This window comes from Podarcis gaigeae (assembly GCF_964106915.1).
Source record: "Podarcis gaigeae genome assembly, chromosome: 5".
In the NCBI taxonomy this organism is placed as follows: Eukaryota; Metazoa; Chordata; class Lepidosauria; order Squamata; family Lacertidae; genus Podarcis; species Podarcis gaigeae.
The window spans coordinates 78,096,083-78,123,830 of NC_139681.1; the positions used below are offsets into that span (position 1 = coordinate 78,096,083).

The 27,748-nt window shown below is 44.8% G+C and overlaps 1 protein-coding gene across 50 annotated transcripts in view; it reads left to right on the forward strand.

The window, feature by feature from the left end:
• MBNL1 (muscleblind like splicing regulator 1) overlaps nt 1–27,748 on the forward strand; it is a 184,958-nt gene that overhangs the window by 116,637 nt on the left and 40,573 nt on the right. For 36 of the 50 annotated variants that reach the window (XM_083739707.1, XM_083739688.1, XM_083739703.1 and 33 more), the window contains 2 exons: nt 22,540–22,710; nt 26,542–26,634. In XM_083739707.1, coding sequence (XP_083595833.1) covers nt 22,642–22,710; nt 26,542–26,634 — 162 coding nt within the window. In that variant the 5' untranslated portion in view covers nt 22,540–22,641. The remainder of the gene's footprint in view (nt 1–22,539; nt 22,711–26,541; nt 26,635–27,748) is intronic. The other 14 variants (XM_083739698.1, XM_083739722.1, XM_083739709.1 and 11 more) reach the window with 1 other exon arrangement.

The window sequence follows — 27,748 nt, forward strand, 5'->3', positions numbered from 1 at the left end:
TGAATGCGGTGTTGTCCTGGTTGGTGACCCAGGACCATGTACTGGCATGGGTGGCGCTGTGATCTAAACTACTGAGCTACTTGGGCTTGCTGATCAGAAGGTTGGTGGTTTGAATCCCCACAATAGAGTGAGCTCCCGTGGCTCTGTCCCAGCTCCTGCCAACCTAGCAATTTGAAAGCATGCCAGTGCAAGTAGATAAATCGGTACTACTGCAGTGGGAAGGTAAATGGCATTTCCATGCACTCTGTTTTCCATCACAGTGTCTCGTTGCGCCAGAAGCGGTATAGCCATGCTGGCCACATGACCTGGAAAGCTGTCTGTGGAGAAACGCCATCACCCTCGGCCTGAAGCGAAATGAGCGCCATACCCCATAGTCGCCTTTGATTGGACTTAACCATCCAGGGGTCCTTTACCTTTTCCTTACTTTACTGAATTAGACCCTTGGTTTCTCTGGCATGGTATTGTCAACATTGATTGAAGTCCTGGAGAGGCCTGGCCAAGCCCAGGTTTTTCCCAACCCTAGCTGGAGAAGCCAGCAATTGGGTTTGGGACCCTCTTCATTCAATGCAGATGTTCTTATCACTGAACTACGACCCTTCATTCATAGGAACAACAGAATCACCCACAACAACAATCACATTAATTACAGTGGGAATACATCTGCAGGTTTAGGTAAATATAATTCAAACGGCTGCAACATTTTGGAGTACCAGGCCATATAATTTTAAAAGAATTGCAGAATTAATGCAGACATCTCAGACAGCTCCCTAAAATGCTATTAGTGGCTAATTGTGTTACTTTGCCTGAGCAAAGAGGTTGAATTTGTTACCCTAGGGTAAGAAGAAGAAAGATTTATTCAAATAGTGTTTCGCCTCTTTTAATAAACAGCATGTTTGTTCTGGCAGTTCTGCCGTGTGTGTGAAAATCCACAGAGATACTAATGGCAAGGATTTATGGAAAACAAGATTCTATACAATTGCCTTTTTGAAACTTAAAAAAACCCCCTCAGTTTGTTTTGTGTAAACACAGTCCAGAACTGTATAGTGGATATTCTGTAAGTCTGGTAGTGCCCCTGCAGTGTCATAAAAATGGGGGTGCAGTGGGGATAAGCAGCCACAGTATGCTGAAGCTGTTTAATTTTAAGATATTCCCCCACCTAATTCAGCCGCAGAGTTTCTTCAAATATATACATCTGAGCTACATTTGAATGAAGCATAGTTCAGCCAGGAAATACTTCACTTTGGGATAATCAAGTTGTCCCTCTTAAAAAAGAATGAGTGGCGCTGTTTTTTTGAAGTTTTCAGAGTTTATGCTGCGCCTGCTTGCTGGGACTGTTTATTTTAGCTATTTTTATACCACTGTAAGGATCATAACCTCGTACGAAGCTTGCAATAATGTTATGCGCTCCATGCTCCACAGTGTTTACAAAATGACACCCAATAACTTTGATCTTTGGGAATAATAACATTCCTCTTATAGAGCTGAGTTCTCAACAGCCTGACTTAGAAGTTTAAAGGCGTGCAGCTGCAGTATAATATTGCAAAGTGAAAGAAGTTTTACAGCCTTTATTCGTTAAAAACTTGCCTTTATCTTTGGCTGCCCTGTCCAGAAACACCTAACAGCGACAAGCTGGTCTTCGACTGTAATAAATACATTCAAATTCACCTAACAGCGTTCAGCCCTGTACATGTAAAAGTTATGTTTTCAGTGGCACTTACTCCCAGGTACGTGAATATAGCAGTAATTCCTCTCCCCCACTCCCCGCCCTCCTCCAGCTTGGATTTGGCCTGAGATGACTTTGGCTCTTGCATGTAAGAAGGCATTAATTTCCATTCCGACCCATGTTCACCACATGCAACACCGTTTCTGCTCCACTGCAGTTCAGCTTCCGACAAAAACTACATTATTCAGCTCTTGGCTTGATTTTAAGTGATTAATTATTCCACACCATTAATTTCAATGCAAATGGGGGGAATGCCATTAAGTAAGTAACAGCTTGTAGACTGAGAACAATAGCAAACATCAATCACAGGATGAATAAGTGAACAGCGGCAAGTTCTGCTCCCTTTTCTTTTGGAATTCTGCTACATCCCTTATTAGGCCTACCATAAAAACTTTTGCTGGGGCAGGAGACACAGCTAGGGAGGGAATGGTTAATATATGGTGCCAATGGGGGAAAAGAAATACCCACAAAACATTTAGCTGCAGGGGGTGGTTTCTGCTAGGAGTGAAAGACAAATGAGAAAAAGGGTACAGAGGTAGAGAGAGAGGCACATCCTTCTTTTGATTAGTAGAAACCAGCCCTTCCCACTCCTGGTGTGTTGTCCCCCTAAAGAATACTCCAAGGGAATGCACAATCCTGTACACTTACATATCCCTAGTGTACAGGATTGCAGCCTTCCTCGGCTCTTGCAAATGCCACATCTGTGTTATGAGGTTCACGTTCAGATGTTGGTGGTTTTGTGTCCTTAAAAATAAGTGTTTCACCCACAATTACGAGACTTAAATCCAACAATGGACCAGTGTGAGCTGCTGGGGTACTGGCTCCTGTTTTGAATAAAGTAAGGACAGCAACAACAAGGATAAAAATGGTACAAATGTAGTAGTAGTTACGAAGTGGATACTATTAGGCTGATGCCCTTAAATGTGACTCTTTCAGGCTGTGCTTGTTTATAGATACAGTGGTACCTCAGGTTACATACGCTTCAGGTTACATACGCTTCAGGTTACAGACTCCGCTAACCCAGAAATAGTGCTTCAGGTTAAGAACTTTGCTTCAGGATGAGAACAGAAATTGTGCTCCGGCGGCGCGGCAGCAGCGGGAGGCCCCATTAGCTAAAGTGGTGCTTCAGGTTAAGAACCGTTTCAGGTTAAGAACGGACCTCTGGAATGAATTAAGTACTTAACCCGAGGGACCACTCTCTCTCTGTCTCTCTCTGTGTGTGTGTGTGTGTGTGTGGATGGGTTTTGGGGTGGGGAACATGTGGGGTCATTATATTAATCTGTTCTGCCGCTGAGCTACAGCCCCTTAAGACTGAACATAAAAACTGATCTCCTTCCTGTCAGCTTGGACACAATATCCCAAAAAAGAAAATGAAGGGAAACTACTGCCATAGCAGGCCGGAGGGAGTATTGCAATGAATTATTTCTTCTCCCACGGCAGAAAACAATCTGAAATACTTGCAGAAGTCACAGTGCCCTAATCAAATGGTTTAGCAAATCCTCGGCTTTCGGCCTGAACTTTGTTGATATGGCAGCAGAAGCAAAACATCATATGATAATCATCTGCCCTTTCCCCTCTCCTTTTTCACGTTCCTTCTTATGAAGACGTATGGAACGGCCGCAGCTGGCATGAGCGGAGTTCATAACGACTCCATATTTCTCTCTTCCCCCGTCCCAGTATATATTTATGAATAGTCTGTGCACAGAGGCTAATTGCAGTATCAAGCGCAGCGCTATCTGTGTAGCCCTGTTGCAGAAAGTCAAGCACTTGGAGTGTTATAAAGTGGCGTAATAAAAAGGGGGCAATTACGATCTGCCATAAGGGAGCCCAATTACATAACGCAGAAGTAAGCCTTGCTTTATGTACGACAAAATGGCATGCTGTTTCTTACAGATGAAGGCAGTATTTCTCTGCCTGAAATCTCGCCAAGCATTTCAACCAATAAGCTCTGACTGCCTTGTGAATAAGCCATAGAGAGAGAGACTGGTTGGACAGTCGTGATAAAACCCTTCACATCTTGGGTCCAGTTTACCTACGAGATCAGCTTACCCACCCGGCCTCTTCGATCGGCAGAATTGGCACTGCTACAGGTGCCACATAATACGCATACCACTAAACTTTACTGTTTGGAACTCCCTTCCTATTGAAATCAGGCAGACGTCTTCACTGTATTTTTTTCCCCTGGTACCTACTGAAGACACTCTTGTTTAGGGAAGCTAACCCAGATGTTTAGAAAGTTCGTGTGAGTATTAATTTATTTTAGTGTACAGTGGTACCTCAGGTTACATATGCTTCGGGTTACATACGCTTCAGGTTACACACTCCGCTAACCCAGAAATAGTGCTTCATGTTAAGAACTTTGCTTCAGGATAAGAACAGAAATTGGACTCCGGCGGCGCGGCGGCAGCAGCAGGTCCCATTAGCTAAAGTGGTGCTTCAGGTTAAGAACAATTTCAAGTTAAGTATGGACCTCCGGAACGAATTAAGTACTTAACCCGAGGTACAACTGTATTCTATTATGCTTTAAACTTTCCGTATGTTTTAAATTGTGGTTGTAAATTTTTTAGTGATAATACTATTATCATTTTTGTAAACCGCTTTGAGGTGTGTGTCTCCCCTACAATCAAGCAGTCTTATCAGGTTTATGAAACAAGCAGATTATAAAATAATGCGGGCTGGTTGAATCTAAGGGCAATTTTTTAAAAAAATCTACCTTGGGTTACGTGCCAGTGTGAGAAATACAGTGGATGCTCGGGTTGTGAACGTGATCCGTGTGGGAGGCACGTTTGCAACGCACAGCATTTGCAACCCGCAGCACCGCGTCACGATTCGGCGCTTCTGTGCATGCACAAAGCGTGATTTAGCGCTTCTGCACGTGCTCAAGCACCGAAACCCGGAAGTAACCCGTTCCGGTACTTCCGGGTTTCAGCGCGTCCATAACCTGAAAACACGTAACCTGAAGTGTCTGTAACCTGAGGTATACAGCTTGGATTCAAAGATGGCTTGTACAAACAGAAAAGTGCTTCTGCACAAAGGAGAACTGCCAAATTCTCCCCATTTACCTTTCCCGCTGCAACTCTGTGCTCCATCTCCTGCCATTCCAGGGATGGGGAGTGTCGACTCTTGAAGAGGGCTATAGTGGGGGTGGGGGGTGGGAATCAAGCCTTATAGCACAAAATGAAGCTCCTCTTGATCTTCTCTAGATCAATTTTATGAATGCCTTTCTAAAAGCAAAGCACATAGACATACTTCCAAACATCCAACAGATTTTTCAATAGCCACTTCTGAAACACACGGGCCAATTTACATTAGATGGGACCTGCTTGTTTAGCTTACTGGCAGTAGCAATTAGGTATTCTGCTTCTTCTGTATTTCCTCTTTGTCCCACTTACGAAGACATATCCTCCTTTCTTCTTCCTTGCAACTGCTGTGGTCCCTTGCAACTGCTGGGGTATTGATGGTATATCTTTGAGGGTGTTAGGGTGCTTCTGAGCTCTGAATTGGGGACCCCTCCCCATATATTACTGGAAGGACAGATCCTGAAGCTGAGGCTCCAATCCTTTGGCCACCTCATGAGAAGAGAAGACTCCCTGGAAAAGACCCTGATGTTGGGAAAGATGGAGGGCACAAGGAGAAGGGGACGAGATGGTTGGATAGTGTTCTCGAAGCTACCAGCATGAGTTTGACCAAACTGCGGAAGGCAGTGGAAGACAGGAGTGCCTGGCATGCTCTGGTCCATGGGGTCACAAAGAGTCGGACACGACTAAACAACAACAACCCATATATTTCCACTCTACACATTATATCCTTTTCAGATACAGTGGACCCTGCGGATACGAATTAAATTCGTTCCGGGGGTCTGTCCGCAACCCAAAAAGTCCATAGGTAGAGGCGCCGCTTCTACGCACACAGCGCGATTGAGCACTTCTGCACACACGCACGGCAAAACCTGGAAGTATACACTTCCGGGTTTGCCATGTTAGTAACCCGAAAGTTACATATCCAGATCGGTTCATAACTAGAGGGTCCACTGTATATGTTTATTCCTTTTCCCGTTTAAGCTCATTTATTAGAGTTCCATAGAACAAAACATTCATTTCACCTTGCTTGACTGAGTGCTTTACTTCTAAACTGTTGGCAAACAGCAACAAACAATCTATTTGCGTGGCTATTCCCTCCCCCCCACAGGTGGAATAAATGAAGACAGCCGACACAGCAGAGTTTTGGTTAATGGGCGAATATGGCCACAACTTTATTGATTACAGGAAAGAAAGGTATTGGCTTTAGGCATTGGCCCCTAACCGACTATCCGGTCTAACCGGGAAGGGTTAAACACCAACAGGGGGAGCCACCCGAGATGCGTATCCCTAGGCGCTCCCCGAGGGGTTACCGCTCGGGGGCGCGCTTTAGGCCTTAGCCTCCGTAGGTTTCGGACGAGGCGTCGCCCCTCGGAGTCCTTTAACGAACTACCCTTCAAGCATTGGGGGAGGTGATGGCGTTCCTCCCCCCCCAACCTCTTCTGCATGACAATACCCCCGGCCAATGCCTACCGCCAAAAACCGAAGGAGTTGTGACGATTTGCTACAAGGTAGGCGAAAAAACCAAGTGGCTCACTAAACCAGCCAATTAGCCAAATGGAAAAACTCCTACCAGGCCCCTTGCGGCGACCAGCCGAAGCCCGTAGCAAGGTCAGGGGCAAACCTAAAGGGCGGGTGGGTGGGAACCGCGTCGTCTCCGAAGGGAAAAGGGGCGAGCCAAGGGCTGCCCCGACCTTAAGTGGCCTTACCAAGGTCCGCCCCTGCCGCCAGCCGATTGGCTGGCGCCACAGGGGATGCTAATTGAGGGGAATCCTTGCCTCCCGCGAGGCTGACGCCAGCCTCGCGGGAGCGGGTGTGGGCGGGGTCGTGATCCCGCAACCCCCCCTCCTCCTGACGATCGGAAGGGGCATTGTAATCTTTTAAAAAAATCGATTAATATGTTGGAGAATTAAGACTTTTTTTTAAAAAAAAGTTTCTTATTTGCATTTGATTTACTTGTTCGTTGCAACCCCCCCCCCCAAAAAAAAAGCAAAACCAAACCACTGCATTATTAAAAGTCAAGGTTGAAACCTATAAAGCAACAAGGTCAAGCAGCAAATCTTTGGGGATTTTAACGACTCCAGAACTATATTATGTGAGCGTTCTGTAATAATAATAAAAACCTGCCTACGTGACACAGCAGAGGTTTGGGGCCACTCGCGTCTCTCTGCAGTGGCTGCAGCCCAAAGAGAAATGTTAACTTGCTAATACACCTGCAGTGTGATAGCTTCTCTGCAGGATAAAAATAGAATGCCATCCATTAGACCACAGCAGCTTTTTCCTTCTTAACAAATTCTGCACTTCCTTTATATTATTTTTGTCATCCAGATTCTAGATTGTCATGTGTAATTCCAATTATATTTTAATTAATGTAATATAAGGGTGGAATTTAAATGTGCTGGGATGGGGGGGGAGATTTTTTATTTTTGCAGCTGCTTTACTTAAAATAAGATGCTCTTCCTTTCCAACCCTGCCCCCCTATCTTCCCTTTTCTAGAATAATGCACTGCATAATAGATTTGCCACTCAAACCCTGCTCTTCTGGTCTGTATTAAACTGAACACTGAAGGCTAGCTGCTTTTTGAAGAAGGTCGTCTGAGGGATGCGCAAGGTTGCTTGAAATGCATCGGTATAGTGATACGTATTCCACCCCCACCCCCGTTGTATCCAGATTTCATCAAAACAAGAGTCAAATTGGAATTAAAAGTGCCTTCCGGGAGGAAATGTGAGTGAAGCTAGAACAGTTTCAGTGGACTGGATCCAGTGATCCATGGATTAGTTTAGATTACAGTGCTACCTCGGGTTACAGATGCTTCAGGTTACAGACTCCGCTAACCCAGAAATAGTACCTCGGGTTAAGAACTTTGCTTCAGGATGAGAACAGAAATCGCGCGGTAGCAGCGCGGTGGCAACGGGAGGCCCCATTAGCTAAAGTGGTACCTCAGGTTAAGAACAGGAGGCTCTCCTGGCACCTTCATTAAATATATTTATGCGCCAAGCGAAAACATTTCTCTTTACCCAGGCCTTTGGCTGATGAGCATTCTACATATTTCTAAATGTGTTTGTGGTAGGGGGCGTGTTACTGGTTTGCTTCCGGTTTATTTTGTATTTTGTGTTTTCGTTCTTTATTTTTATGTGGCGAACTGCCCTATGATCTTCAGGTGAGGGGGTGGCGTACAAATTTAATAAATAATAATAAGTTTCAGGGGGTGCAGTTTTTCAGTGATTCTCCTTCCCTTTTGCTCTGCTCCTCCCTCGGCTCCGGATGGTTGGAAAACACCTCAGAAAAATGTGAGGCATTATGTATGAGATTCCTCTCCTTTTCTAATTGTGGACACCTTTGCTGGGTTGTCCCTGTTCTGTAAACCTTTGCTGGGTTGTCCCTGTTCTGTAAACAGAATGATATATATATATATATATATATATTTGCTTTCGTAGATTTTCACGGGTACAGGAATGCAGGTTTTGGTGTCCTCGGGTGTCTTCCCGTGTAAAAGTTGGGGTGTCTAGGCGACGTTTCGACGAGGTCTCACTCGTCATCTTCAGGCTGGTGCTTTCGGCTTCTTGTTACTGGAACAGAGCGGGATCTCAATGTTTGAGTTCCTATAAATACTGTAGAGGGGGTGTGGTGTCTAGCCTCCAATGTTCTGGGCAGAGAGGAAGTTCCCAGGCTAGTGTGCCTTTTCTTCTTTTGTTCCTTAATTACTTGAGAGATACCTTGAGTGATTTCTTGAGTGATATCCTGAGTACCACTTAGGTGGGTCATTAGGTGTGGATTAGTTGCTAAAGTCTTTGTGTCTTGACCTCTTGAACTTTGTGAAGAGTTTTCCTGAGAAGATGGCTGTATTGCACTTAGTTGTGCTTTGGCTTGGCTTCGTGTATAGGGGCGAGCTGTGGTTTTGTGGCTTGTGTCAGCCAGATCTGTGTAGGGATTGCAGGGGGGTGCAGCATCCGGAGGTGCCACCATGGATTGGCTACTGGATGGTGTCAGTAATTCATCTGTGGAGAGGGTCTGGGTTTGGGTCTGGTGTGGTTGATTGGTGTTGGCGTTCTGTGTGCCTCTGGATCTGGTGTCAGTTTTTGTGGGGAGGGCTAATTTCCAGATGTCTGGCAAGCGGGATGTGTCGTCACGCTTGTTCATGTTGTGAGGGTGTTTCTCTATCTCGATGGCTTCCATGATTATTCTCTTGTGGTGATGTTCCGTGTTAAAGAGCAATTTGGAATCTGCAAAATTAATTTCGTGTCCTGTTTCTTTCATGTGTTGGAAAAGAGAGGAAGTTTTTTCTTCTTTTTTGACGGCATTCTTGTGTTCTGCGATACGTGCATTTATTCGTCTGTTTGTTTGTCCAATGTACGTGGCTGGGCAGACTTTGCAGGGTATTTCATAGATCCCTTGGTTTTCCAACTGGATTTTATCCTTGGGGTTTCTGAGGATATTGGCTATTTTTTGGTTGGTGCAAAAGGCTGTTTTGATATTGTGTTTATGGAGGATTTTGCTAATTTTATCTGTAGTGCCCTTGATATAAGGAAGGAGGGCCATGCCATTGTTTTCTTCTGTGTCTTGGTTTTTGGGGGGTGTTTCCTTTTGGATTAGCTTCGTAATCCTGTTTTGCTGGTATCCATTGGCAATTAACACATTTGAGAGATTCTGTAACTCAGTTGTCAAGTGGTCTTTGTCAGCCAGGCGTTTGGTTCTGGAGATGAGAGTCTTGGCTACGGAGTTTATTTGTGCAGGGTGGTGGTGTGATTGTGCATGTAAGTAGCGGTTGGTGTGTGTTTTTTTCTGGTAGATAGTGTGTCCTAGGGAGCCATCAGGTTTTTTGTAGATTAGGACGTCAAGGAAGGGAAGTTGGTTGTTGGCTTCTATTTCCATAGTGAATTGTATTTTGGGGTGTAAGTTGTTGAGATGTGTGAGGAAGCTATCCAGTTTTTCCTTCCCGTGTGGCCAAATTACAAAGGTGTCGTCAACATATCTGAGCCAAAGTTTGGGTTTGTGTTCTGACTTGTCTAAAGCATTGGTTTCAAAGTGTTCCATGTACAGGTTTGCGATGACCGGTGAGAGGGGTGATCCCATAGGTGCTCCTTCTATCTGTTTGTATCTTTGTCCATTGTGGATGAAGTACGTGTTGGTTAGGCAGTGGTTGGTCAGGTCCAAGATGTATTCGGGGGGATTGTATTTGTTTTGAATAGCTGTCAAGGCTTCATTAATGGGCACTTGTGTGAAGAGAGATACAACATCGAAGCTCACAAGTAGGTCATTAGGATGTAGGTTTTGCTTCTTTATTGTTTCTATGAACTGGAAGGAGTTTGGTACGTGTGAAGAGATGGATTCTGCATAGGGCTGAAGTTGCTTGGCGAGAAATTTAGCGAGATTTTGTAGAGGTGAGCCTATGGAGCTGACTATTGGTCTGAGTGGTGTTCCTTCTTTGTGTATCTTGGGGAGGCCGTAGAGTTTGGGGCATCTGGATGATTTTTCTCTGGGGATGATTCTTAGCTGGATTTCTTCACTGATAGGAGAGGCTTTTATTTTGGATTTGGTGGTTTTTTCCAGATAGGTGGTGGGATCTGTTTTTATAGGTTTGTAGGCAGGATCTTGGAGTAGCTTTGATAGTTTTGCTTGGTAGTCCGATGTGTTCATCACCACTGTGGCATTACCTTTGTCTGCTGGGAGAATGATTATGTTGTTGTCTTTCCTCAGGTTGGTGAGTGCTTTCTGTTCTTCTTTGTGTAAATTGCTTCTGGGTGGTTTGCTGGAGCAGAGGATGTTGGTGACTTCAAGTCTGATTTTATTGGCTTCATCTGGGTTGAATTTGGTTAGGCTAGCTTCGACTCCGCATATGATGTTTTCCGTGGGGATGCGTCTCGGGGCGACTGCAAAGTTGAAACCTTTGGAGAGTACTTTGGTTTCAGTTGTGGTGAGGATCCTGTCTGATATGTTATGTACTGTTTGTTTCATGGGTTGCTGTGGAGGGTGGCCGGGCTTCTGGCGTTTCTCTAGTTTGTGGAGTTTGTTGGTGTGTGTGTCTGTCTTATGTGAGGTCTCCGTTTCAGCTCTCCAGACGGCTAGTTGTTTGCATTTGTCCCAGAGTGCAGGGTGGATTTTGTTACAGAGTTTGAGGTGAAGAGTGAGTAGATCTTTGTTGGTTTGGTCTAGTAGGTATCTTTTCTTGTGTAGTTCGTTTCTGATTAGGGATAGTTCAGTTCGTTTCAGGATCCTTTCGGTGGCTGGGGTTTTAGAATGGAATTTAAGTTGGAAGCATGTGGGAATTAATTTGTTGTCTCGGCAGTTGCGTAGGAACAAGAGATCACATAAGATGGTGGCTCTTCGGACTTCTAGTTTCTCGTAGGTTCTTGTCAGCTGGAAGGTTTCCTCCCCGTAGAGGTAAGATATTTGCTTTCGTAGATTTTCACGGGTACAGGAATGCAGGTTTTGGTGTCCTCGGGTGTCTTCCCGTGTAAAAGTTGGGGTGTCTAGGCGACGTTTCGACGAGGTCTCACTCGTCATCTTCAGGCTGGTGCTTTCGGCTTCTTGTTACTGGAACAGAGTATATATATATATATATATATATATATATATATATATATATATGCTTTCGTAGATTTTCACGGGTACAGGAATGCAGGTTTTGGTGTCCTCGGGTGTCTTCCCGTGTAAAAGTTGGGGTGTCTAGGCGACGTTTCGACGAGGTCTCACTCGTCATCTTCAGGCTGGTGCTTTCGGCTTCTTGTTACTGGAACAGAGAGGGATCTCAATGTTTGAGTTCCTATAAATACTGTAGAGGGGGTGTGGTGTCTAGCCTCCAATGTTCTGGGCAGAGAGGAAGTTCCCAGGCTAGTGTGCCTTTTCTTCTTTTGTTCCTTAATTACTTGAGAGATACCTTGAGTGATTTCTTGAGTGATATCCTGAGTACCACTTAGGTGGGTCATTAGGTGTGGATTAGTTGCTAAAGTCTTTGTGTCTTGACCTCTTGAACTTTGTGAAGAGTTTTCCTGAGAAGATGGCTGTATTGCACTTAGTTGTGCTTTGGCTTGGCTTCGTGTATAGGGGCGAGCTGTGGTTTTGTGGCTTGTGTCAGCCAGATCTGTGTAGGGATTGCAGGGGGGTGCAGCATCCGGAGGTGCCACCATGGATTGGCTACTGGATGGTGTCAGTAATTCATCTGTGGAGAGGGTCTGGGTTTGGGTCTGGTGTGGTTGATTGGTGTTGGCGTTCTGTGTGCCTCTGGATCTGGTGTCAGTTTTTGTGGGGAGGGCTAATTTCCAGATGTCTGGCAAGCGGGATGTGTCGTCACGCTTGTTCATGTTGTGAGGGTGTTTCTCTATCTCGATGGCTTCCATGATTATTCTCTTGTGGTGATGTTCCGTGTTAAAGAGCAATTTGGAATCTGCAAAATTAATTTCGTGTCCTGTTTCTTTCATGTGTTGGAAAAGAGAGGAAGTTTTTTCTTCTTTTTTGACGGCATTCTTGTGTTCTGCGATACGTGCATTTATTCGTCTGTTTGTTTGTCCAATGTACGTGGCTGGGCAGACTTTGCAGGGTATTTCATAGATCCCTTGGTTTTCCAACTGGATTTTATCCTCAGAAACCCCAAGGATAAAATCCAGTTGGAAAACCAAGGGATCTATGAAATACCCTGCAAAGTCTGCCCAGCCACGTACATTGGACAAACAAACAGACGAATAAATGCACGTATCGCAGAACACAAGAATGCCGTCAAAAAAGAAGAAAAAACTTCCTCTCTTTTCCAACACATGAAAGAAACAGGACACGAAATTAATTTTGCAGATTCCAAATTGCTCTTTAACACGGAACATCACCACAAGAGAATAATCATGGAAGCCATCGAGATAGAGAAACACCCTCACAACATGAACAAGCGTGACGACACATCCCGCTTGCCAGACATCTGGAAATTAGCCCTCCCCACAAAAACTGACACCAGATCCAGAGGCACACAGAACGCCAACACCAATCAACCACACCAGACCCAAACCCAGACCCTCTCCACAGATGAATTACTGACACCATCCAGTAGCCAATCCATGGTGGCACCTCCGGATGCTGCACCCCCCTGCAATCCCTACACAGATCTGGCTGACACAAGCCACAAAACCACAGCTCGCCCCTATACACGAAGCCAAGCCAAAGCACAACTAAGTGCAATACAGCCATCTTCTCAGGAAAACTCTTCACAAAGTTCAAGAGGTCAAGACACAAAGACTTTAGCAACTAATCCACACCTAATGACCCACCTAAGTGGTACTCAGGATATCACTCAAGAAATCACTCAAGGTATCTCTCAAGTAATTAAGGAACAAAAGAAGAAAAGGCACACTAGCCTGGGAACTTCCTCTCTGCCCAGAACATTGGAGGCTAGACACCACACCCCCTCTACAGTATTTATAGGAACTCAAACATTGAGATCCCTCTCTGTTCCAGTAACAAGAAGCCGAAAGCACCAGCCTGAAGATGACGAGTGAGACCTCGTCGAAACGTCGCCTAGACACCCCAACTTTTACACGGGAAGACACCCGAGGACACCAAAACCTGCATATATATATATATATATATATATATATATATATATGTGTGTGTGTGTGTGTGTGTGTGTATATATATATATATACGAAAGCATATATATATATATATATATATATATATAGTCTTGTATGGAAATTATGGCTGTGAAATAGAATCTGTATTGCCTTTTCTCCAGTCACCCTTCCTTCAATAGACACACTTTCTCTTGGAAGACCCACCAGACCCCACCCTTACACAATTTTAAAATCCAAAACAAAACCGAGTTAAAACATTTATTTCGACAAGCACTTTGTTGCCGATGCTGCTTTTGCATGCAGGCGTTTTATTTATAGACCTGATTATATTATGTGTTCCGAAGTGCTGCTAATACATTTTTGCCGATTTGTTGCTGAAACACCTGGGGGCTTTCCAAAATGATGGGGAGTTGGTTAAGAAATAGGAGGAAAGCAAATAAATGTATCTCCCGCACACATCGCCAGTACTTTTATTCACTGATACAGAGATGGGTATTATAGCTATACAGGTGGTGACCATTTCAAGTGGGGGGTTCCCGTGTGCGTTGGCAGAGCAGACAATAAGCTGCTCCACCTCCTCGCCCCCCCTTCTGCCCTCCGGGTCCGAAAGGACCTGCGCATTAGGGGTCATGCATCAGTGGGGCATGTGCAAAATGGTCGCCGCCTGAATCCACCCAAAAATAGAGTCTGAGGAGTTTAGCTACTTAGATGAGTATACTATTTAGAGCTGCCTTTCCTCCACCTGGAGCCAGTACAAGAAGGCAACCTCTCCCATCACCCCTGACCATTGAATCTTCTGGCTGAGTCTAATGGCAATTGCAACCCAAAGCCTCTGGAGGGGGAACCAGGTTGAGGAAGTCTGGTTTAGAATGGCATGCGTGGCAGATTCAGAACCTGGAAGCTACCTCTGTGTTTACTCTTTCCATGGCTCCTGTCCTTGCTGCCAATCTGTTGCAGCCATCTTGCACTCCCAGGTGCCTGCATAGGGAGAGCCAAGGGTGGCATCCGTCGGAACGCAGCAAATCCCAGCATCTGTAGAGTTCAAGCCCTTTGAGCAGAACCCGTTGCCCGATGTGGAGATCTGGGGCAGTCTTTTCAGATCCTTTAGCACAGAAAAGTTATAATTGCAAAAGCCCAGCAGAACCAGTATGAGCGCAGGAGGGGTTTTGTTGCTGATGGTTCTTTTGATGGTTATATCTAAGTGTGGGAAAAGTAACAGGTCTCTCTAATTGATGCTTTCCTTCCGCAAATATTGCACATCATGTGATGTTTTCAGTACTCTGGCTGCTGTTATCCAGTCATATGATTATGCCAGTCGATCTCTGTTGCTGCATAGTTTTCCCCAGTGTTTACCCTACTCTGTACTGCTCCTGAAATTGTATGTGTACGTTTTTACGTACTTGCCTACCTGCAGTATTCATGTATCGACAACAGGCTCCAATGACAATAACTGAAAACTGAAAGGTAGTAGTAACACAATAGTAAGATTCTTTCACAGGGGTGGACGTTGGTGGTAGGGATGTGGGATAAATTCATTCAGTGCACATTTTTGCAGAACCTACTTAATTCACACAAGGAGCAAACTGAAATTCAGCTAGCCTCCAGAATTTCTCCCAGTTTAGCACTACAGTATTGGGGGTAAGTGTGCACACAAGCACATAGATTAGCGAAAATAGTACAGTGGTACCTCTGGTTACATATGCTTCAGGTTACATACGCTTTAGGTTACAGACTCTGTTAACCCAGAAGTAATACCTCGGGTTAAGAACTTTGCTTCAGGATGAGAACAGAAGTTGTGCTCCGGCGGCACGGCAGCAGCGGGAGGCCCCATTAGCTAAAGTGGTGCTTCAGGTTAAGAACAGTTTCAGGTTAAGAACAGACCTCCGGAACGAATTAAGTACTTAACCCGAGGTACCACTGTATATTCAAATTGATTCCATTAAGTGAAAATGCTTGTAAAATTGCACATATTGGGAGAAAAGCACACAAGAATGCACACAAATTTTCGTGTGTTCTTTTTTCTTTGTAGAAAAGTTTGCATACTGATACCAAAATGGAGTGAAGTAGAAAAAAATGGGAGAAACTGAAATTGACAGATTGGTCCATTGTTTGTTGGTGGCAAATGTCCTCTGCCCATTCCTGTTGTTCTTAGGAGAAAAAGTGTGTGCGTTTGTGGACCTAAAACTTACAGCTGGCATATTTAGCCATGTTTTACAATGCAGAAAGGGCATATAAGTTCCAGGTAAAGTTACCGGTAAATCACACTGATTTCATTGGGGAAGTTTGAATCACCTGAGGTCAAAAGAGAGAAATCAACAGTGCGCTTGGTCTGAAAGTGCTTAGCTTTGGGTAGGTTTTGCATTCACTGGAGTAATTGTGGGGTGGTGCCGAATTCTAGGAAAAAGCTCAAAACCGGTTAATGCATATTCTTCAGAAGGGTGTTACCCCCCCCCCTGTGAATTCCAAACACCTTGAATCAGAAAGCTGCAAAGGTACTTGCTTTTTCAAGGCTCGTGCAAATTTTTCTGGCCTGAAGGGCCACTGTTCTCAGGTTCCCAAGCTCCGTCCAGTTTATGTTGACTCAGAGCAGCCCCCGCCACACTCCCCCCAGCCTCAGTGTGTGGTCTAAATAGCCACCCATTGCATATGTTTAAGATGCTCAGGAGAAGAAATTGATCTCCATAGATAAAAGTGGAACATGTCAAATTCTGCAACTCTCAGTTGGCGACACACATACCTGGATTTCAACTGTTTGTTCATCAGCTATAATGCAGCTGTAACCTATGGTCAGTTATGGGGAACCTGCACCCCTCTAGTTGTTGTTGGCCTCCCAACTTCTACCAGTCCCAGGCAGCCATGGTCCGATGGTCAGGAATAATGGGAGTTATGAGCCTGACAGCACCTGGAGAGATGCAGGTTCCTCTTCCTCACCAAGTGGCCCCTCCTCCTGGGGTCCATGCATAGAATCCAGACTTGCACATATGATCCACTCCTTTATGGCTGGAGAGGTGTCTTCAGATGGGCCTAGAGCGCCCTCCAGTGGTGGAAAGCAAAAACACTGCTGAAAGTTACTCCTTCCCCCTATTTTTGTGATTTTCATTGTTGTTGTTTAGTCATTTAGTCGTGTCCGACTCTTCGTGACCCCATGGACCCCAGGCACTCCTGTCTTCCACTGCCTCCCGCAGTTTGGTCAAACTCATGTTAAACTCATGAGAACACTGTTCAACCATCTTGTCCTCTGTCGTCCCCTTTTCCTTGTGTCCTCCATCTTTCCCAACATCAGGGTCTTTTCCAGGGAGTCTTCTCTTCTCATGAGGTGGCCAAAGTATTGGAGCCTCAGCTTCAGGATCTGTCCTTCCAGTGAGCACTCAGGGATGATTTCCTTCAGAATGGATAGGTTTGATCTTCTTGCAGTCCATGGGACTCTCAAGAGTCTCCTTCAGCACCATAATTCAAAAGCATCAGTCTTCGGCGATCAGCCTTCTTTATGGTCCAGCTCTCACTTCCATACATCACCATCTGTCACCATCTGCAGTGATCATGGAATGCTGTGAATCATCTAGTCCAACCCCCTGCAGTGCAGGAAAACGCAGCTGTCCCTTACGGGGATCAAACTTGCAACTTGGCACTATCAACACCGCACTCTAACCAGCTTTGCTATCAAGCAGTGCACTGATCCTCAGCGGTTGCACATAAAAGTTTCCACTTGGTTCTGTAACTCTGAGCAATCAGAGCTCCATAACTGCATGGAACTCTATATGTGTACAGGCTAGCCCCCCTCGCTCCAGACATTTGCATTACAGATGTGGATGCCAGAAGGAGGGGCTACTCGGCATGGCATCACTTCTGGCTTGCGTCTTGGTGCAAACCATGAGTGCAGTGCCCTGATAGGGCTGTTGTATCTTATAGAAACAGAGAATCCGGCACCAGCACCAGGTGTGGACTATCTTTCATCCAACCAACTTCTCTAATGAGTTTCACGCTGAAAGGAGATTATTTTATTTTACCGGTCCAGACTGTATCCTATCTCCCTGGGATCAACTTGTATATTTGTTCCTGTCTTATTTAGATGATATATTTAGCTAATTAGGCCAATTTTTTTATTGCCACTGGAGGGACACTGCAGGAATCGCATAGATTTTATGCCAAAGTGGATGAATTCTAGAGGAGATGCATTCTCTGCCAGAGATCTGCATTGATTTAAATAGGCTAACGGTACACATGGGGGATGGAAAATGGGCTTAAACACGCACCCGCACACTGACAACAAACCGTCATGAGTAATTGTTAGTACGAATGCATGAAAATGCATTAGGTTTAAAAGTGTGTATGTGTGAGTTGACCTGGCAAGGAAATTGTGTTTGGTCTCTTAGGGTCGTTTACATTAAATATATATATTTCAGGGTTGCATAATAGCCCTGGTGATATATAAACTCTCTGGTGCCTATGTGATTGGTTGCCTGATAACTTGGGGGGTCCTTCTCAGACGCATCCTGCAAGCCTCTCTCTGATCCTCCATCATTCCCCTTCTGTCCCTGCTGCTTCTACGATTCTCTTTTGCTGCCCAGTGAATTCACACATGTGAAGAAATTCATGGAGGGCTCTTAGATTTTATGGCTGTGGAAGAAGTTTCTGACAGCAAGAGCTGTCCAGCAGTGGAGTGGACTCTCTCGGAAGGTGGCGGACTGTTTCTTCACTGGAGGTTTTGAAGCAGATATTAGGTGTCATCTGTCATGGATGCTTTGGTTGAGACTCCTGTATTTCAGAGGGTTGGATTAGATTACCCTTGAGTTCCAATTCTACAATTCTATGAATACTTTCAGGGTCAGCTGTTGGTGAGCCATATTGGGAGAGGGCTATTGCACTTGTGTGGGGACTTTTCAGACATCTAGTCAGCCACTGTGAAGAACAGGTTAGGAACATAGGAAACTGCCTTATATTGAACCAGAACACTGGCCAACCTAGGTTAGTATGCCTACACTGACTAGTCGTAGGGACTCCAAGGTTTCAAACTGGAGTCTAAATGCCAGGGACTATTCGTATGCAAAGCAGATCCTCTACCAAGGAGCTACAGCCCCTCTTTGATCTAGGATACTAGAATTGATGGGTCTTTGGTCCAATCCAGGGCTCTTATGTTCTTAAGTTCCCTTGGCCTTGTTTATCTGACTCACTGTTTTTGAGCCTCTTGGGCTTTCTGATCAGAAGGTCCCTCAGCAGGTTCTTCTTATGGTTCTCAAAGTAGAGAAATGACTATCTGTAGAACTCTACAGTAAATTCTGTTGTTGAAAAGTTAATTGCTTCATTCACCTGCTAATTCAGGTTTCCCATTTTGCACACACTAAGCCTGTTTAGCTCAACGTCTAGTACACTCCCCCCCCCCCACGCTGCATAAAAGGTAAACGCACCCCTGACCATTAGGTCCAGTCATGACCGACTCTGGGGTTGCGGCGCTCATCTCGCTTTATTGGCCAAGGGAGCCGGCGTACAGCTTCCGGGTCATGTGGCCAGCATGACCAAGCTGCTTCTGGCGAACCAGAGCAGCACACGGAAATGCCACTTACCTTCCCACCGGAGCGGTACCTATTTATATACTTGCACTTTGATGTGCTTTCAAACTGCTAGGTTGGCAGGAGCAGGGACCAGACAACGGGAGTTCACCCCGTCGTGGGGATTTGAACCGCCGACCTTCTGATCGGCAAGTCCTAGGCTCTGTGGTTTAACCCACAGCACCACCTGTGTCCCACATTCAACCCTAAACAGAAAGTCTGCTTTTTATTTTAAGTGCAGTGCCTATTGACTTCCCGCATTCTCTGCCTCAATATGCTGTGGCCATTCTGTATTTCTTCTATGATGTTAGATAAACCTCCTCCATATTTGACACATTTCACGGCCTTGGATTGATCCAGACTGGGGTTTCCAATGTAATGGTGAGAATGTGTTTTGAAAGGCATATCGGCATAGTCAGTCGGTTTGATTGACTGTTCTACTGCTGCTGCTTAACCCCCAACAAGATCTCGAGAATTATGTAAAATCCCGTCATCAAACATACTGTGTTATGCAAATGCCAACTGGCTAGCTGCAGAAATGAGAGTCATGTGTGCTTGGCTGCTGAGAGCAGAGGCAGATGGGTTGAAATAAATCATATACACTGACACAAGAGAGCTTTGGGTTGGATCACTGGCAGACTTATAACAAGGAGAAGCTTTGTAGCTTTCTGTGCAAAAGTACAACATAAGGGCATGTTGTACTGCATTAATTTGTTCTTTTTAAGAAAAGGGGGTGGGGGGGGAGCAAAGCAAAGCTTGATGCAAGCAGCCCTTTGCTTAAATTAAGGTTCTGTTTTCCACTGCCACGGCTGCTTTTTGGATTGATTACTACGGAAAAGAAGGGAATTGGAACCTTTCAGATTAAGCCATTTGTTCTGCCAAGAAGAAATTTGTGCCTCTTTATATCTTTGTTTTTCGCGTGTCCCTGGGAGAATAGACTCTACCGTTATACATTTAACCATGATCATTGGAAACATTAATTTTGTTGACTAATTGCTGTTTTTCAAGATGAGAGTGTGTCTGAAGGGGGCTTGGTTCAGGGAACAGATGTGCTCCTTCAGCTCAGTCAATCCCCACAAGTCAAATAGGGACCTGAGCTCAGCCAATCTGCAGTGGCGTTGTCTGTGCCTGCCGTGGAAATGAGGGAGACCATGGGGCAGACAGGGGCAGAACTTAAGGGTGGTATCAGTATGGAATAGGCGATGTTACACATTACATTACATCAATATTTCCCCCCTGCACATTTTCTCTCTCTCTCTCTCTTTCTCCCTCTCTCCCTCCTTTTACTGACTCATCCCAGCCTACTCTTCTGCTTGAATGGCAAAGGGTTTTGCGTTCCCGCCAAGGCCCCACAGAATTTATCTGTTTAAATTCTTTTGAAACTATGGAGTGAGGCCCACTTAACCAGCCTCCTCCATGGAAGCCCTGGGCACAGAACTATCATTTGTCCAGTGGGGCTGCCTCCCCCCAACCCCACAAAAACCCTGCCCACTGAAATTGGTTCAGGAGTGGTAATGGAAGAACCCCCTCAACAGTGTGTAGGTTATCATTCTACCAGGAAAGCTGGGATGAACAATGGGAAGAGTATGATGCTGAATTTCACCCGCCACATGCGCACACACTTATATATGTGCACCCATACATGTACATACTGATCATTGTCTCAGACCTCCCGTTACGATTCTGTGATGCCCAAATGTCTCTGTGACCCCCAGTTTGGGCAGTGAAGGACCAAATATATGCTTTTTTTAAAAAAAGGTGATTGTCCACGCCCACTTTTGCACTCTGGCCACACCCATTTTGATGTGACAACCCCACCCCCCATCCTGGCTTCAGTATGGGTCAGTCAGGCCTCAGCCCGTAGAAGCATAGCGGCCTTCAGGAGTGGGGACATTTGTCTTCAGTTTGCATTGGGCAGTTTGCATTGGGCAGTATCCAGAAAATTATTGACAATTGTGACATGACATCTGTTTTAGACTACACTGATGTGAATTCTTATCTGGGACTGAGTCTTGTTGAATACTGTAGGGTTTGTAAAATTAAGAATGGGGTTTGTGCAGCCCACTGGGGAAGCAAGCCCCATGAGGTTCAATAATTCTTTGTGCAGGATTGGGTCATACAAGCCGTTCTGCTCTGCTGTATCCTTAGAAAGGTCACAGAGAATAGGATCAGTGACATATAGAGTTCCTTATCTAGTACAGAGATGATCTTGTTACAATAAATGGAAGGTATGAAACTGACCATTAAATTCGACAGAAGGTTCTGTATGCAATTCCTTTTTATCGGTCATATGTTACTCTATTTTATTTTATTTTTCTCTGAAAGGTTTTCAGAATTGGAGGTGGGACTTGGACATTCTGTTCTAAGGCGTTGTTCTTAGCTGAATGAGAAGAATACTTTATTTCGTTAACGAAAGAAAGGCATTACCCAGAAGAGCAGTTAAATTTAAACCTGAAACTTGTGCTTGTGGGTAGGGGATTTTCTTTGGCTGTGTCATGTTTAAACTCAAGAGAGTCCATGGCTAATTGCTGCTGCTAATATTACTCAAGGTTTCATCATTCTCTGTAGTGCCCTGGGCACCGTTCTTTTAATTCAGACAAAATCTGCGCACGAACAACACGCAGTGCTATGTGCCACTCAAAACTTTGGGCTGTTGTTCTTTTCCTAGTTGTGCATGCTGAGGCCTTGTTGTGTATTGAGCTAATCTGTTAAAAGACAAAGGTATTGCCTAGGACTTAGAACAGGCATGGCCAAACTTGGCCTTCCAGCTGTTTTGGGACTACAACTCCCATCATCCGTAGCTAACAGGACCAGTGGTCTGGGATGATGGGAATTGTAGTCCCACAACATCTGGAGGGCCAAGTTTGGCCATGCCTGACTTAGAAGGAATCCAAATTTGACATTACCTCAGGGTGCTTCGGAAGATGTTTTCTCCCTTCCCTTTCCATGAAGTCTTGTCACCAGCATTATTAGGAAGTAGATTTGAGAGTCATGATACCAAATCTAAATTTTACTACGTCTGTACAAATATACCCATTTATTTAAGAAGGGTTGTGGCTGAGTGGTAGAGGCACATACTGTTTGTTTGGAATGTCCTAGGCATCTTCAGGATTCACCACAGTGGTGCAGCCTTAAATCATAGTAGGAATGTGGTGATCTTCTCCTTCTTTTTAAACAGATTCATTTCATCTAGTAGAAAATGATTCAACTGGACATCTGACATGATCTGCCCTATTTCTCCCAGATGGTGGCGGTACATATAGCAATTACAGTTGCTGGTTGTACGCCAATGTTAGGTTGTTTTCCATGGTGACGTTGACATCTGGGAATTGTACTCAGTTAGTTGTGGTATATGGCTGCTCTTTTTTTATTTAAAAAAGTGTGCTGGGAAGCAGCACTTTGAGGCAGAGGTGAGGGACCTTTGACCCTTCCTATGTCATCGGACTACTGCCTAAATCATCTCTGACCACTGGCCATGCTGGCCGAGGCTGACGTGGATTGGAGTTCAAGAACGTCTGAAGGGCCCCAGGTTCCTCCAACTGTTTTTGTGCCTCAGAATAGCTCACCCGGTATAATTAAATGTATTAATCAATAGCAGACAAACCTAATTCGTCTTCTTCTCTTTTGCTGTGTTCCAGGGACGATGCTCAAGGGAGAATTGCAAATACCTTCACCCACCGCCACACTTAAAAACACAGTTGGAGATCAATGGACGCAATAACCTGATTCAGCAGAAGAACATGGCCATGCTGGCCCAGCAGATGCAACTAGCCAATGCCATGATGCCTGGTGCCCCGTTACAACCAGTGGTGAGCATCGTTTGGACCGTTCTTCTCTTGTGTCCCAGTGCACTGTCTGTGCTCTAGTCTTACTCTCTGCCAGTTGTAGATGCAGCTGTGTGCACTCGGTATAGGTTAAATTAGCTGATAGACTACGAATGACGGCTCCCATCATCCCCAGCCTCATTGATGGTGGTAGCTGGTGTCCACAATATCTGGAGAGTTAACTGGGTGTGCTCGAAGACCTACCTTGCCCACCTTCTGCAGCTGTGGGCCCTGCCCGCTTGGTGTGATGTGTTTTTGGCACGTAGCTCTATGGGTTCATCAAAACTGAGCCCCTGAACTTCAAACAGCTGTATCTCCAAGCAGGTTCAACCTCAGTTACTCAAGATAACCCTCCCAGTGGTTTGCACAGAGGGAACAGAGGAACTAATTTCTCACACACCTGAAATACAGCATCTTTTGAGAAGATCCTAAACCTCTATAACTCCGCCACTGATTTTTCTCGTGGTGGAATGCCGTGCTGTCTTGCTCTGCAAGCACGGGAACATGATGATGATGATGATGATAATGATGATAATAATAATAATAATAATAATAATAATAATAATAATAATAATAATAATAATTTTAATATATTATTTCTACCCCGCCCATCCAGCTGGACTCTGGGTGGCTTCCAACAGAAGGTTAAAAATACATTAAAACATCCATTATTAAGAACTTCCCTAAACAGGGCTGCCTTCAGATGTCTTCTAAATGTCAGTTGTTTATTTCCTTAACATCTGATGGGAGGGTGTTCCACAGGGTGGGCGCCACTACCGAGAAGGCCCTCTGCCTGGTTCCCTGTAACTTTGCTTCTTGTAATGAGGGAACCGCCAGAAGGCCCTCGGCGCTGGATCTCAGTGTCCGGGCAGAACGATGAGGGTGGAGACGCTCCTTCAGGTATACAGGGCCGAGGCCAGGATCCACATGAGAAGCTGCCTCATACTGAGTCAGACCACTGGCCCATGTAGCTTAGTGCTGTCTACACTAACTGGCAGCGGCTGTCCAGAGATGCCAAAAGATTGAACCTGGGACCTTCTGCATGCAAAGTAGATGCTCTGACACTGAGCTACAGCACTTCCCCAGGCAGAAGAAGAGATAAAGAGCATAGCTACCATCTAACCACCATAGTGCCATATTGTACATCTTGGGCTTTGAACATCAATTAACAAGGGCAGAGGCCACAGTTGGAGAGTCAGTGTTGCAATTTGCAGCCCCCAAGCTTGTCAAGGGGCAACTTCTCAAGTGACAGGTTCTAATCCATAGTGCTACCTCTTCCTTTGGGAAGAGGGTATTTGGGGAGGGTGATTCCCCAATTTCCTGTTTCATTTCAGTCCCATACGCTGATGTCAGCTCATAATCTTCTCTTTGTTGGCTGGCGTGACTTAGAGATTGTAAGTTTTAACAGCTCCACCTTGAAAATGCTTTCAGGCCCACTGAGCTTTAGGAAGCCTGCAGTGCGCTGCACATTTACCGCTGTGCACAGTGCAATTTACTTCTGAATAAACATGTATGAGATTGAGCTATCAGACATTGGGGGGGAAAAACGGGTAGAAAATAACTATCTGGAGCTCTCACCCACAAACCAGTTTCAGTTTAAGTACCCTCAATTTATCTGATTTGTGGGCCAAGCGATAAATGCTTCATGCTTTCCAGCACTGAATGCTCACAAACAGACAACAGTGCAGTCAACATAAGAGACAAATTTGAAAGCCTGGTTTTAGTCCGCTGTGTTTAATAATAATAATAATAATAATAATAATAATAATAATAATAAGTGCAGGATCAACAAATTAGCTGGGGCAGTACCAGTAAACTGAACCATGTTTTCCTTATAATGATAATAAAGAGAACCTAACAGAAATCTGCACTGTGACTGCAGCACAGTCTGATTGATAATAAAATGGACCATGTTTGGTTTTGCCAAATTTTGCCAACGTGCACAGCCTGGAAATAGTGACGTCTCTAAAGAGAGTGTTTAGTTAACTAAAGGTTGTAGTTAACTGGAGATCATCTCATCGTGGCGTTTCTATAGTGAGATTCCCACACACCGCAAAATTTGAATGTACAAATGTACACCTTATGCAGAAGTAGATCTTTGGTCCACCTGGTCCAAAACTGCCCTGTTTTGACTGGCAGGCTCTCTCCAAGGTCTTGGGAAGTGGTTTCTCCTAGCCCTCCTACCCAAGAGAGGAGATGAGGGGGTTTGTCACTGGGGCAGCCCAAATGCGCTCTGCTACTGAGCTCATAAGCCCACCTCCATATTGTTTATATTGCAACAGAGAACAGGATTGAAAAGCCTCCTCAGCCCATCATATAAAGAAATATGGAAATCTGGATAGGACATGTTGTCATATATAAAACTGCTTAATGTAGAATCACTACCAAAGTTACCCTAATGACAACCATGGCATTATTTTGAAGTTTAAAGTATCGTTGGATACTGAGCATAGGACTACTGCTGGGTGGATGGATGTTACCTTGCAGTATTACAGTGGTACCTCTAGTTACAAACTTAATCCTTTCTGGAGGTCCGTTCTTAACCTGAAACCGTTCTTAACTAGAGGCGTGCTTTCGGTAATGGGGCCTCTTGCTGCCGCTGTGCCGCCAGCACACAAATTCTGTTCTCATCCTGGGGCAAAGTTCTCAACTCGAGGTAACTCTTCCAGGTTAGCAGAGTTTGTAACCTGAAGCGTTTGTAACTCAAGGTACCACTGTAATTTTATATCATAATATATATATACTGCTGGGTTACAAACAACAACACCCCAGGGTGGTTTACAAAAAAATCCAAGCAAAATGCACAACAGTATTTTAAAACTTGGCAATGATTCCTTGTCGAAAGCTCCTGCATAACTTTGTCTTACATTTCTGCTAAAATCCTTATAGGCATAAAGCATTGATTGTAGATTATTCCAGCGGTAGACGATCTGTACTCCTCCAGGTGTTGTTGGAGTCCAGCTCTCATTGTGGAGTTTTGCCACAACATTTGGGATCTACTTCCGCTGGGCATCTGGAGGATCGCAGACTGCCCCTCCCTGGATAATGCTAATTGCTGCAAAATGTTTTTTTTTAAAGGGGGGGGGTCCCAGGGAGCAGGCTAAGGCTACTTCCAAGCTGCTGCTGTTTTGCAAGAGCCTAATGGCAATTACAGTGGATTTGTGCAATTAAAGTGGATTTGGTGTTCTAGCGCTACAAACCCACTTATCAAAAAGCGAACAAAAGAAACCTGACTTTTTGAAATCAGGAAAGTGGTGAGAACCATTGCTTACTTATAACCTTCCCTGCAAACAAATCAGAGCAAATTCTCAGGAAACAGGTCATCTGGAAGTGACCCCGGAATCGCATGCAAGCTGCTTGCAAGGTGCAAGTGTGTGTAAGCAAATACACACTTTTCGGCGGCTGGCGTCACTTGGCTATGAAACGTCAGATCCAGGCAGTCACGAAAAAGCAACCAGGGCGCTTTTAAAGTATAGAGAAAAGATTAGCAACCTATAGAAAGCGGGGCTGAGTACAACCCTCCCACAGTTCTTTTTCTCTGTTCCCATGGTTTGTATTGACTTGCATAACTGCTAATCCAAATAAAAAGGTCTGCACAATATTTTCCTTGTCATCAGAGCATTTTAAGTAACCTTTGATTTATACCTGCGCTCAAGGAATGGTACTGTTGTTTTATTGCACAGTTATAACTTTCCGTCACTTTTTAGATCTAAAGTATCGGTCATTTATCTTTACTATTTTACCGAATATGGCTGTTGATGACTTAGTTTAATTGTTTTAATTAGTTAACTCGATACTGTTATTATTTTTTCATAGAACCATATGCCTCAGACATTCCAAAAAAGAGGGGGGGAGGGATCTCCATATTTCATCGACACTGATTCCATTTATCAATACCAAACACTAAAGGTGAGAAAATATTATGATTTTGGGTTTTCTTTCTGCTTTGTGAGGGTTTTCTTGCCGATTAGAATGTTAGTTGCTCATACTGACGGGTTTAATGTGCGTTCATTTCATGACGAAGAGACAGCATTTCTAGCTATGATGATTGATTTGTCTTAGAACAGTTCGTTGCAAAGCCAACAATAAGGGGCGTGTGTGGGGGGGTCACTTTTGATATAATGCTCAGAGTTGCCCAGGATCTGGTTAGAAAGCGAAGTGTTCCTGAAATTCAATCTATATGAAAATTGCTTAGAAAGTTCAACATGCGAAAATTTCAGAAGAAGGAATACCCCAGAATGAAGTGATCAGTTGAAAGGGCAGACTCTGGAGAGTCAGATTGAGCCTTAGCAGATGCCAACGTGGTTGAACAGCAGAGTAAAAAACAACAACAGTACTATGCCAACCGAGAGGAGGAAATTAGACAGCACCTTGAAACACAAATGCAATCTGAATACGGGGAAAGATAATGACAGAATTTGGGAAGCAAAGTCCTTAAAGGCCAAGCCCTAGACATTTATTTAAAACCTATCAGGAGTGGGAGAAAGGAGGTATGGCCTTTAGGTGGCAAAAGATGCACTGAAAATGGACAGGAGGCAAAGTCTTAGATGCAGCGAGAGGCTGGTTTAAATTCCACCCCACTCCACTTGCTGCATTAACAGGGCTGTTGAGAGGGAAGCTGGCTTTCTGTTGGCAAAGTCCCTGTTTTAGCAAGGGGGTGATGTTTTAACACAGTCTCCCTGCATCTGCGTTAGACTACAAAGCTTCAGCTGCATCCAGTCGGGACTCCGCGCCCTGGCGTGAAAGCAGCAAGAGGGCAGTCGGGGCTTCAGAGCCAGTCACAGCTCCTGCGACATGTCAGCTGCTGCTTTTCACTTACGAGATTTGTTGGAGCGGAATGATTTCTATCTCAACAGAGATGAATGGAGGGGGGCAGCAAAAACAAAGGCTTCTCTTCTTGAGGTTTGGAGGTGGGCAGGAGGGGAGCTCCAGGTGTCCTGTGCTGGCTGGGTGTTAACCGTTGCCTCACATGCCCTGGGCAGGGATGGGGGCAAGTCACCTCTCCTTTGGTGCCGCAGAGAGC